Source organism: Stigmatopora argus, chromosome 9 (genome assembly GCF_051989625.1).
Source record: "Stigmatopora argus isolate UIUO_Sarg chromosome 9, RoL_Sarg_1.0, whole genome shotgun sequence".
Classification (NCBI taxonomy): domain Eukaryota; kingdom Metazoa; phylum Chordata; class Actinopteri; order Syngnathiformes; family Syngnathidae; genus Stigmatopora; species Stigmatopora argus.
The window spans coordinates 16,907,575-16,921,567 of NC_135395.1; the positions used below are offsets into that span (position 1 = coordinate 16,907,575).

The 13,993-nt window shown below is 37.2% G+C and overlaps 1 protein-coding gene across 1 annotated transcript in view; it reads left to right on the forward strand.

The window, feature by feature from the left end:
- Positions 1-13,993, forward strand: part of LOC144082784 (AF4/FMR2 family member 2-like) — a 117,450-nt gene that overhangs the window by 62,996 nt on the left and 40,461 nt on the right. The window contains exons 5-8 of the mRNA XM_077610182.1: positions 4,651-4,695; positions 8,595-8,681; positions 9,744-9,780; positions 11,787-11,847. Of these exons, the coding sequence (XP_077466308.1) occupies positions 4,651-4,695; positions 8,595-8,681; positions 9,744-9,780; positions 11,787-11,847 (230 nt within the window). The remainder of the gene's footprint in view (positions 1-4,650; positions 4,696-8,594; positions 8,682-9,743; positions 9,781-11,786; positions 11,848-13,993) is intronic.

Below are 13,993 nucleotides of genomic sequence, written 5' to 3' on the forward strand. Positions count from 1 at the left end.
ATGTTTTATTTTTCTTGTTTTGTGTACATGACTCTCTTTTAATTCATTTAGGGCACTTAAGAGAAAATAAGCCTCCGTGCACCCATTTTAGTAATTTTTCGATTTGAGTATTTTGATTGTTTTGTTGGTTCTGAATTTTTGTGATGACATAAATCCATTACCTCGCGGCCACCAATTCAGGGTTTTCCTCACCTCCTGTCCATAGTTGGCTGGGATAGGCTCCAGCACCCCCCGTGAACCTTGTGAGGATAAGTGGTACGGAAAATGAATGAATAAATCAATTTATTCTCCTTATAATTAATTATTATTGTATATGCGAGAAGGGTAGTGAGAGGGAGTGAGACCCAATGTTTGTTGATGTTTGTCGACTAGTGACAATTGGTGAGGTTAATGGCTTAGGAGGCACTGATGTTGTCAATCTGATTAAATGACGGTAAATGACTGGTCGGTGCCAAATAGTTCTGAGATTGAGGGTTCAATCCCTGGTTTGGACCTTCATGTGTGGAGTTTGCATGCTCTACCCAGGCTTACGTGGGTTTTCTCCGGGTACTTTGACTTCCTACCACAACCCAAAGACAGGCTGGTTGGACACTCTAAATCACATGTGTCAAAGTGGCGGCCCGGGGGCCAAATCTGGCCCGCCGCATCATTTTGTGTGGCCCGGGAAAGTAAATGATGAGTGCCAACTTTCTGTTTTATGATGAAATTCAAATGAAGAGTATAGATGTATATTACATTTCCTGATTTCCCCCTTTTTAAATCAATAATTGTAATTTTTTAATCAATATTTTCTGTGTTTTTAGTTCAAAAATAATTTTGTAAAATCTAAAAACATATTAAAAAAGCTCAAATAAACATTGTTTTAGATCTATAAAAAACTGAATTTTCAGGGCTTTTTATCCAGTTCTTTTAATCCATTTATAAAAAGTCTATCTAAGTTTATCTAAAATGGTCCGGCCCACATGAAATGGAGTTGACGTTAACGCGGCCCGTGAACCAACCCGAGTCTGACACCCCTGCTCTAAATTGTCCCCAGGTATGAGTGAGAGCGTGAATGTTTGTCCCTTGTCTCCTTGTGCCCTGCGATTGGCTGGTCACTAATTATGGTCACCCCTACCTGGCGCCCATAGTTTGATTGGGTAGGCTACAGCAGCCCCCGCAACCCGTTACGGATAATGAATGAATGACCCCTGCCACCTATGAACTCTTCATTTACAATCTTATATCTTCATCATTTACACATGGACACCTGATGAAGGCGGTGCAGCATTGTGTCCTTTATGTACTCTCATCTAAATAATTGAATGGTAAAATGTGAAAAAAGAAAGAAAATACAAATACAGCCCCCCTGACCCTTGTGAGGATGAGCGGTTTGGAAAATTAATGAATGAATGAACAATTACAGCAAATTAAATCGTGATTTTTTTCCCACTCTAAATCAGGGGGAAAATCTCACCATTTCATGTATTTGCTTCATTTTATTTTTTCCTTCCCATCCTTTTGCGTCTATCATTTTAGCACCTACTGCAGACGGAAAAGGATTTCTGCCTCAGTAATCACATTGATTATACTTTCCACCCAATTCACTTCCGACTTTTTTTCCTTCATATTTTGTCTTTCTAACGTTCACTCCTTCTTCTCCAGGCTTCTTTTTCCTTATTTGAATTTTTTATTTCAGCTTGTATTATTCAGTGCTCCCCATTACAAACGCACACTCATAAACACACGCGTAGCCACACGCACAGCTGGTTGCTATTCACGGAACCTTGAGATTGTGGTGTGAGTGGTATGTCTTTTATTACGGATTATTCAGTATTCCATCCAGTCTGAAGGAAACAAAGACCAAACACTGGGATCTGTAGTAACATATTTCTGTGAGAGACACACAGATGGAAAACATGAGCGGTTTCATTTGTGGTTAATGTATGCTTTGTACAGTTAGTAAAAAAAAAATCCAATGAAATGGCTTCCTTTAGAATCCACCACTGAAAAATGGCATATCAATGTTTTATGAAATGGTCTAAGGAAGGCCCAGAAATCTAATCACTCGAGTTCGAATTGAAGTGTTCTAGTAAATAATAGAGATCTCCGGGATCTGATTATGTGATTGAAAATGGGGCCCCATCACGTCATTTTCAAAGGATCTAATTAGGGTAAAAAAGATCAGGTTTTTAAAATGGATTAATCTATTTTTTTTAACTATTAACTCATGGGTTGACAGCGGTAGACGTGTAATCCATTTTGATTGGACGGCTGTCATTGTCAATGGCTGAGAAACATGATCACTCAATGCTAGACATTACAATTGGAATGGATTTGATGTCTATAACTGTCAATGGCAGTGAAGGAGTTAAGGGTTACAAAGAACAAAATAATCCTGAGCTATATTAGAAAAAATACTTATACAGTACTATACTTTAGAGTTATATTTACACTAGTGAAACACACCTTTCAGAACAAAGAGATCATTAAAGTCAAGAAAATCACAAACAAGAGACCGCATTTTATCACATTGGACTATTTTTGTATAAGTTTACCTGCTAAATTCCAAGTCAACAAAGTATGTATATTAAGTATAATTTAATGTGAAAAGTCACAATAAATCAAGGCAGTTAAAATCATAATCATTGGAAATAGAAACAAAACCAATAAACGAGGATGAAAAGCAAAAGTCATTTTAGTTGGAATCTTTACGTAATGTAAGTGTGCTTGAGAGTACGGAAGGTGGTTTGTATGTAAATGCCCTGTGATTGGCTGATGACCAAATCAGGGTTAACCTCGCCTTCTGCTTATTATCTGGGATAAGCTCTAGCACCCCCATTGCCCTTATGAGGATAAGTGGCGCAGATAACTGACCTTAATGTATTGTTATCTGTAAGTAGGTGTTTAGATTCAATTTAGATTTTTTCATAATTTTACACATACTTGAATAACTATAGCACTAGAAAGCAAGGCTACATTAAAGCATAGAATAATCCACAGTAATTATTTTTCTTCCAGTCATCTTTATGGAACCAAATTTACATTGTTTATCTTATCTTTTTAAACTGTTATTTGCTATTGTAATTTAGGATGATGTTGCGATGGATGACTTGTAAATGTTTCTTTAACCCTTAATATAATCTTTCTAAACCCTCATAGATGTTAAAAAACAGACAGTGCAATGACATACTGCTTATTTAACTTCTTTTCAAGTACTTTTTCTCCCCCCCCCCCTTTTTTTTTTAGAATTTTTACACAGCATATGCCAGTGTCGCTTGCCGTTTTATTAGCTGTAATTTAGGATGAAGATGATGTCATCGTCATTATCCTGGGTACTAAATGTTTCCTGATGCTCATGTTGGTGCAGTTAGCAATGTTGTGCGACAGAGGTTATGGTTATAGAGGGATTTGCTGTCCTCTTCTCCAGCTGCTCCTTTATCCCTCACTCCTTCTTTATTGAGCCTGTCAGGGAGCGCCAAGCCAAGAACTAGTCCATCACACTGTTTTATTTTATTTTATTTTTTTGTTGTACAAATGCTTTTTGGAAACACTCATTTGGCACTGGCATTTATACTTGTGAGAGGTACATTTAGCTAAAAATGTAGGGTGCGTATCCAGCAGAGACAATAATGATTTGTTTGAAATAATAGTAGAAGTACACAACATGCACTTTGGCTGAACTGCCACAGCAAAGAGCAGCTGCTCTAAGAAAATTTGTTTGGCTTATGCTTTCATTTTTGTAAGAGGCTTCTCATTGTTTGCCTTAGTTTTGTTTTGAATGTATAGAAAGTCAACCAAGGAAAAACACTTAGTAGACCTCACATATTCCATATGAATGTTATTTAAATCATTGGCTGTCAGTGACAGTAATAAAAGTCAAATCCAATTGGAACTGAAAGCGTGACTGGACGTTTCGTCGACGGACACTCGGTCGACGGACACTTGGTCGACGGACGTTTCGTCGACGGACACTTCGTCCCCGGACGTTTGATCAACTAGCAGCCCACCGTGTTTTTAAATAGTGACTTTTCTGGATTATCATAAATGATGCAATTAAAAATACTGTACAATGCAATTGGGTGCAATGGGAAAGAGCTGGTACAGGATTTTTCACATATTGACCATATGATATTACCATCACGTTTTGAAACAATACACCAGAGGTGGTTGAAATGTGGTTAAAATAAAATATGTATACTTTTTATACATTCATTTGTAGCAACTTCATAGCCCTTCCTGGCAGCCTTATGAAGCCATATGAATTCTTTGTTGTGTTCGAATAGTATCCATGTTTTTTTTCAAATCGATCCAATGCCCCTTTTGTCAAATCAATTAATTGTAGGCTTTGTAATATTGGTAACTATCTAAAGAATAGCTATTGTACCAACATTAAATTAGTTTCCGAATGAGCTACGTTTGATTTAACTAGCATGGACATTTCCAGTAGCTTCAATAGGAAGTATTGATGGAAAAGATGGCAAGAAAATATTTAAGAATTGGGGGTATTGTAATCACCCATGTAAGTGATTATTAATGAGTGAATTAATGCTCAATAAAAATGTATAATTTGGACACCAAGAGGTCCACTTACATTCTTCAACAGATGTTCCTTTTGTTGCACTTCTATTGATAGTGTCAGTTTCATTGTCTTGTGTTTGTTTTCTGCAGGTCAGCCTTCCAAATGACTCCAGCTGTGTAGAAGAGATCTTACGGGTATGTTGTAAAGACAAACAGACACAGTCGCACACAAAGTAATTCCAATACATCTGTTTTAAGTTTGCTCGCAAAAGCTTTTTTTCTCATCAGGTAGCTCAATTGTAGCCAAAATGTGGACTCATCTGCTGCCCTTGATGGCACTAGACGTCCAATCCACGTCTAGTTCCATCAACAGCAATGAAACATGATCTTGAAGAAAAACATATCTATTAAGGATGACAGAAATTTTGCCCTATCGTACAATTATATACCATGTAGAAATCTCTTGCTATTGTCATTAGACATCGATTTTACACTGAATAACTTCATCAGAAATGTTCGGCAACCTTCTTTACTTTCCGGGTTTGGTTGCCTTTTCTCAACGAAAGGTGAGAGTATTGTAAAGCCATCACTTCACCAACCAGGATAGTTGAAACTGTCAAGGCAGAACAGCGTATAATGTGATATCAACGTATCGCTCACTTTCCTCTGTCACCCATCACTGGAATTGTCTCCATCCTTTCTTTGGTGATGCTCTCTTTGTGTGCCTGTTCATCGCTCTCTGCCCTCTGTCATTCACCTCTCCCTCTCACAAATCAATATGCTGGTCAACAGCCTGTGTGACAGATCGTGTGGTGAGAGCTGCATGAGAAGCCTTGTGTCAATAAAATTGGTGCGCCATTCAATTCAATCTGTAGTTTTTAGGAGTGTCAAGTGGAAAGATCAGCGAGTTCAAATTGTGTCTTTGGAAAGCCCATTTTTTTCACAGCACTAAAACATTGTTGGTACCGGAATTAAATCTATTCCCCGTCAAGGTGTTGCATACCTGTCAACCTCTGCCGATAACTGCCCTTATAAATGATTATTGATTCCCCTTACAAACCCCCAAAAAACCTTACAAACACCGTACGACTCGTACGGTGTTTGTAAGGTTTTTTGGGGGTTTGTAAGGGGAATCAATAATCATTTATAAGGGCAGTTATCGACAGAGGTTGACAGGTATGGTGTTGATCCAGGTTCTATAACACTTGTCCTAAGTAGAGTTACTGATGAGCTAATTTGAGTTCAAAGGTGATATGTTGCCATTCATCTCTAATTTATATCGGTTTGCCAGTTTCAAGTCTTTAATAAACACTTTTAGAATATGGGATCAAGCAAGACAATTTTTGCAGAAAATCACATTGAAATCACTGAGATTCAAATCTGCAAACCAGTGTGCGCCTGTGTCACTCCTTTTCATACTCATTGCATCTCACTAATGAAAAACATTCCTGAGCTGAATTCTTATTCAGCTTTAACATAATCTATCTACAATTCACTGTAGGACAACAACAAAAAGTTAAGAAGTGAGGTTTTTTTTAAAAGTAACAACAATTTATTCAGTGACTTCACCGAAATTCAAATGTTTACACATTATTATGCATAATATTCAATTCACTGTTAGTGCTGGCAATAAAAATAAATCTAATCCTTCCACTTTACCAGTAATAAAATAAAATATACAATAAGTGAACATTTAATTTAATCATAACAGACTGTCACTGGTCAGAGAGAGAAAAAAAATACATATATAAGTCGCACTTGAGTATAAGTTGCACGCCCAGCCAAACTATTAAAAAAAGTGCGACTTATGGAACGGAAAATACGACAGCCAATAATGAATTGTTTCATCCACAATATGCTGTCTGATTAGATGAAGTAGATCAAATCTGGTATTTTTACATTTTTACCTATTCTTAGTGTTAAAAGTTTAGCATGGGTAGCAACCTCAAAGTAATAGATTGGAGATAGATAGGGACAAGCTGTCTATTTGTTAACCTGATATTGGTAGCATGTTGAAAAGCTAATTATTATTGCCTTAAGCTCTTGTTGAATAGTCAAAGTTTGATAGTTGAGAAAGTTAGAAAATGTAGGAGAAATCGGGTAATCCATTGTAATTGCTTTTGTGTCACTGGTGTTTTACCTTTTAAAAATGGGGCAAAACACTAAACATCTGCTTGGTCGCTTCACCCGGGTGATTTATCTTACCCCGATAGATTAAACCCAAAGGTTTGTGTAATGAATACAGAAGAATTGTGCATGATACGACTAGATGACAAAAAAAAATACTTTGATATACTGGTCTATGTGTGCACAGTGCAGGGAGTAATAGAGAGGAATATTTGTGACTGGCGGAGGTAATCACTCACAAAAACATTTATGGAGGCAAACACACATGATTAAAATGCATAATCAGGGAGCTGTGTCTGTCAATATATAGTGGTTTAGATAATATGCACGTCAAAGAATTGCTTGGCAACATAAGTCTATTAAGATGACTGACATACACGTGTCCACTTCACTTACTTAGTGTTCACGATGGAGTTCTTGATTAAAAAGATGAAACTCCCACACATACAGGACAGACTCGCATATAAACATGACTCATCGGATGAGTCATCCATGGATATGCTCGGTGATGAAGCTGTGACGTCAGTGATCTTGCGTAGCAGTTTCACACTGTTGACCTGTTAGTGCCAGCTGAGTGTTTTTAAATTGATGCGCGATTTAGCTATCTCCCAAAAGAACATTTACTTTAACTTTTCCACGTAAGCGGTATGTCATTCAGTCCAGGAGTTTTTAGCCTGTAAATATGGAGCCACTATACACAAAATGGTTGTAGTTTTTAAAATATAACTTGCATATTTTTGTGTTTTTTGTGATCATTGTCCAAAAACAAAAAAAGGCCAGAAACTGCATTCTGAATTGGTTGCTAAATGATCGCAGAAATTGGAAGATTCTGATCCGTGTTAATTTTCACTAAAATTCACGGTTGCTAAACATTGTTAAACACGATAAATATTTTAGGTACACATTTTCCTATGACACTAGCAGTAATTTTTGGTGTTAGACCACAGACATGTTCGGCGTTAAGCCTCATTGGTCTTGCAAAAGAGTATCAGTAACACATACAAGTATAAAATTGGACCGATATATACAGAATTTTTTTCCGTGTTGTGGAAACAATCAAGGCTGCTGAATTGTCGATTCTGTTGTATAAATTCTGTAAATCTCAGACAACTCTAAATTTTGAATCATCGCCAGCCAGAGTATGTGGTGATCATTTAAAATACTTTTCCCTGGATTAGAATTGCCATGCATTCTATGACATCTTTCCATTGTTTAGCTACTGTACACGATAAAGGCTTAATACATAAAAAAAAGTTGTTAAGGCAGTTTATTTCGACAATGCTACAAATGCAGTAGTAAACAAATGATATTGTTATTATAATCCTTTTCCACCAGTGTAAATCAAGTCTGAGGATTATCGTCATGAGTATAAAGACATTGTACAACAAATCGGATAAAGATACATTTGCTCCGTGAGCAAACATTTTTTTAACAAAGGTATTAAACGTTTACACTGTTGTGCTTTGCAGATTGAGTAGTGTTACGGAACAAATACAAACACACACTTACACTCTCAGGTATCAGATGTTTATTCTGTTAATTGAAACTTCCACACTTTGAGGCTGGAATTGAACTGAGCGACTGTGTGATTGGTAACTTAATCACATTGCTGCTTCTGCAGAGGACGTATTTAGCTTTTAAAGCAACCAACTGGAGTCAGCTTTTCTTTTGGATACTGAACACTCTGCACTTAGTTCATGCTTAGATCCCTGAGTGTGCTGCCAAGTCCCAATACACTTCTCACTTTAAAATGTGAGTTACAATACACTCCACTGATCAACAAAAAAAAATTGAGCTGGATGCTAGTACAGCAAATAAGAGGACAGAATTGGTGAACTGCTGTGAGAATTTTTTTTACCGTTTCTACTGTTATAAACATTTCTTCTGTTTGATCCACAAATCCAAATGAGGATCTACATTTGTCAAATTTCCATTTTAATGTGTTCATGTCTGTGTTTTAAATAAAGGAGATGACTCACTCCTGGCCACCCCCTCTTACAGCCATTCACACTCCAGGAAAAGCTGATCAAACCAAGTTTCCCCTTCCAAGCAAGGTCAGAATTGCTTTTAAAATACTGCAAGTAAAAACTAAACTGATGGAAATAGAAGTGCAAACCACAGCGTAGCGATGCCATAAACGATTACTTTCCTAGTCAACTCATCCCTGATTATTTATTGCGTTCAGTTGTCTATTTGGTTTTATTACAATGGATTTTAGATTTTAGTTTCATATGTGCATTGGAAAAACAGTGCTAAACCTTGCAATTTTTTTCTGATGATAAATTAAAGATTGGCGGCCCAGCAGGCGCGTGGTTAGAGCGTCGTCTTCCAAGTTCTGGAATTGAGGGCTCAATTCCAGGTCCAGACCTTCCTGTGTGGAGTTTGCATGTTCTCCCCGGCCGGAAGATGAAAGAAAAAAAAAGATGAAAACAAATAAATACTTTTTTTCTTAAAAGAAATATTAAAACAATACACAAATAATATGGAGGCTAAAACAGAGGATTTGGATCATTTTTAGGTCAGCAATGTTTCTAAATTCTTAACTCATTGCCCGCCATTGACTATGATAGACATTCTATTCATTTAAACTGTACTGTGAATTCTCATCTTTTATCCTCCAGTTATACTAGAATTACTGAAACAATCCAAGGATCTTTATCTGATTTAATGAGCCATTTGCAGTTTCTTAATGCAATATATTCAAGTGTGTTCTTACAACTTTATCTTTGAGACACTCAACAGTGTTGACTGGAAGAGCTTGCTTCTCTTTGTAAAATAAAATCTTTTGATGAAATTCCAACCTTGAGAAGCACCGGCATCGACCTATTGAATACAAGACCTCATGCTTACCATGACAAAGCCACAGGGCTAAGTAAGTCTGCGGTGGGTTTGTGTAAATTATAGCGGACATGTTATACCACATGAGGGATTTTGCGGTTAAATAGCAAAAGTCACTTCAATTGCAATTACAATATGACCAAATGGATGGAATATGAAGACCGAAATGTGTGGACTGAAATCAATCTAACTAACCCTGTGAGATCAATAATGATCTTTGACGGTTCATTCAATGAACACATTCCGCTTTGCTTCATCCCTCTTTTCTTTTATTCTAGGAGTCCCAGCATGTGACCTCGAGCTACAACACTCATAGTAAGTTTTCCAATGTTAAAACCACCCTACTGACTGCAGAGTGAGCAACATTCACTATGGATAATGTGCAAAGACACACTGTAAATAAATGAAAAAAACATGGTAACATACTGGCAGCTGTAGGTGCCAAGAAAAAAAAAGGGGAAACCATGAATCGTTCATTGTCAAATTAATAACAAGCTACCATAAGAATCTATTTATCGAACATGACAGTTTGGTTTTTGTTGTCTTATATCAAATGATTATAAAAAGTAAATATGTAAAACCAGTCGGGTGGTACTGACGTCCCATTACGCCCTTTACCCTTTCTCCAATTAGAGTTTGATAGTTTGAAATTTGTCACTTTGGCCGTCAAATGCTGCTAAAGCCAATAACTTCAGCTCCCAGGACGTTTCTCTACCGCAGGGGTAGGGAACCTATGGCTCGGGAGCCACATATGGCTCTTTTGATGGGTGCATATGGCTCTCCACTAACCTGTGAGGTAAACTATGGAAACTGCTGGTGAGAAAGCGCAGGAATAGGAGCGTTACGTTGGTATTATGGCATTGACACCACCCCAGCGCCTTATAATCATTTTTTTTTTCATTACACTCTTTTGTATGGATTTTCTCATTGATACTCATTAATTAGCAACAACGTAACAATGTTGTCAAAAGAATACTACTATGTACTTTAAAAGTGGTGAAGTGACTAAAAAAGGCACACAGAAAAAAATCTGCCATGTAGTGAAGCTGCGAAAGTTGAACCGTGAAATGGCGAGGGAATACTGTAGTATGAAATCACAAATGGGTTACAAAGTAATACTAAACCGGCAGAAACGAGTCAGGGAGAAAATTATGGACACAAAAAGCAAAAAGGTAACAATAAAAATCAACAATAAGTTGGTGAAATAACTCAGAGAAAAGGTAGGACGCACACATTGGTAGGTGAGGCAATAGTGGGAGAAGTCCTCAAACACTGAGTGCTCCTAATGCACAGCAGGTGTGTCTCATTCAGCCTACCCATGTGCTGGAAAATACTAGAACACTGAGAGCAAGACACAGACATGACAACAGTGTACAGTTTCCCCATTTTGTAACGGTAAGATTGAAGCAACCAGTATTTTACCGTAACTATATTGTATTTTCAGGTTTTTTTTACAGTGCAGTAGTACCACCAAAATAAAATCTTAACATTATTTGCTTATCTTCTTAAGGTAATTCTAAATAAATGTGACACATTCAGAGAGGGATGTTGCCATGATTAACAAAACATTTACATTTTAAAGGCTATTGAAGTTTTAAAGTAAAGAAATTGAATTTGAAAGTGAAAGTGAAAATCCTGAAAAGAATCAATACAAGGAGTGTATCATAAAGTAAGTGTTGTTCTGTTTCAAACAATATCTATTTTATGTGGCATTTTGTGTAGGGACTACACTACATCATACTGGAGAAAAGATCTGTCAGTATGATGCAGTGCAGCTCTACAATACTACACTTAAAATACAATGATACAACTGTTAAGGGTGGACTACAGAAAGGAGATTGATATGTGATTTATATGTCACCTGTCAAGACACTCTTGTCTATATCAAAGATTCATTTAGAACTAAGATCTGATACACTAAACTGCATGTTTGGATCTGTGAATCACAACAAAATATGTCTCAAAGGGAGGAAAGCAGGGAATTGACTCATGTGGATGCCACAGTCAGCAAAGGAAATGGTTTCTTGTAACCTGAGGGAGTAAAAGAAGCTGGCAAAAGCAATATCCAGGAAGAGGGAGAAATTACGCAATAAAGAAAAGCAACACAAGAGAATAAATACACTGAGGAAATCAAATGGCAAGATGGTGGATTATTCTGTGAAAATCATTATGTTTATTGAATAAAATTGCTGGTGATTAACATTAGAGCATGTCCTTTACCATTTAGCTTTTCCTGTATACTACGTTTAAACAAATGTTATGTATTTTGAGACGCATGGAAAAAAAAAACATGCAATAACTAAAATATTTTTATGTTACAGAGAGATGTACAGTGTCAGCAAGCAAGCCAGCTGTGAAGCCACCGAGTGCACCACAAAAATCGTAAGTATCGCTCTTTCAAACCCATGTATGCACACAAACGGCACATTTCTGAACCAATGTTATGTTTGCCACAAGGTCAAATTAAGTTTGACTCCTAGAAGAAATTCAGTGCTGGTAGGAGAGTGAGGCGAGAAAGAAAAAAAAAGATTACGTGGATCAGAGCGGAAAAGTGCAGCTACATTAATTTAACGTGAGCCAGGGGCATGTTGCAACATCTCTGACTGCAGCCCACATTTCACTTCACTCGCATAGCAACACAGATACGTGGTAAGGCAAGAATCCCTGCTTGTAAATCTGCCACACAGGCATAATGATTTAATTTTTACAAAATTAATGTTACGCTAAATCCACCGAAAAGAATATTTCCGACTCTGCTTTGAAGCAGAAATACAATCTGTTCATTTATTAAGCTTCAGATTGCGTGCATGTATTAAAGTGGAAAAGCAGAAGAATTGGCACTCTATACTATTAGAATGTAACATTGCAAGCCTGCAAAGTCAGCGCATTGCTAACACATCCATTTTATTTTATACGCAACTACTGGTGAGGGATTCATTGGCAACGTTTTCCAACGCGCTGAACAATGTACAATGAAACCTTATTAAGAATACATTACAGACTCTAACAAACGTAATTGCAATAGTCTTGAAAAAGATTTACCATTGTAATTTTAATACATTAAACGGTTTAAACCGTTCTGTGGTTTCTTCTCAAGGTTTTTTTTTTTTCGAATGGGTTTTCCTTCATGGTTTGCAGGGTTTGACTTGACTAAAAATTAAAAAAAACAATTTAAAAAAATTATTATAATGATCTCTTCTTTTTTGTGCTTAAAAATGTTTATTTTTTCAAAAGGAAATAACAGTAAATCTCAGATTTTGGAGGTCCTTAAACTTTCATTCATTGAGGACTACATATATGTTATTCTGATCTTATTTTAGTGATGAACAAAGTCAATGCACATCATTTCATTCATTGATTAAAAATTTAAAATGACTGCACAAGGGGCGGCCTGGCGGATGAGTGGTTAGCGTGTCGGCCTCACATCTCTGGGCTCCTGGGTTCAAATCCAGGTCTGTCCACCTGTGTGTAGTTTGCATGTTCTCCCTGGGCCTGTGTAGGTTTTCTCTGGGTACTCCGGTTTCCTCCCACATTCCACAGACCTGCATGGTAGGCTGATTGGACACTCTAAATTGCCCCTAGGTATGAGTGTGAGTGTGAATGGTTGTTTGTCTCCTTGTGCTCTGCGATTGGCTGGGGTGTCCCCCGCCTAGCAAGGCAATGGAGAAAGAGACGAATTAGAATATCATTTTATTATTAAACCTTTTCTGTCACTTTTTCGGATGGAGTTGTGTCCATTTTAAAGCCACTTGATGTCGTATTTCATGGCCACTTTAACTACGATGTGATAATGATGGTTTGAGTTTCCTTTTACTTTTGAACTACACTTAACATCCATTCAGCAACTACACTTGAAGATTAAATGCACTTTCTACATGTCGTCAATCCACTGGCTTTTTATTTTATTTTGTCTGTTTCCAATTTCTACCAGTGTTCACCCCCTTGGGGCCTTGCCCTCCACTTCCCCTGTCATTATCATCTCCATCTTACCTCCCTATCTCACGCAACCCATCTGCGCCTTTTTATGAAATAAAGTATGGCTCCATTTTTCATTCATCCCAATATATCTATCATCGCCTATGTGCAGCACTGCGCCTTTATCTGTGAAGCTTTTCTCATTGGGCTTCACTCATTCACGACTCGCACGGTCCCATCTGAAAACCCCACAACACTCGGGAGTGTTTTTTAGTGGTGAGAGCAGTGAAGAGAGCAGTTCGGGAAGGCAGTAAAAATCCCTTTAGGGGATTCTCCTGTCATAACAATAGCAATGCTATCTTAAAATAACAGTAGCATGCGTGGATGGTTTATATAAAGCAATAAAACATGGGAACTTGCCAATGCACAGCACATAAATACAGAATAATTTGCTACCAGGGAGGTCATCTAATACACAAGCTTAAGTACATGTTGTGTTTATATCGTAAATACCGTATATTTATTTTTCTGCAAATGGAGGGTGAAAACAAATTTTAGTGATTAGAAGTTGAATTCTGTCTCAGTGGGCTCTTTTCTCAGTCTACGGTCTTTT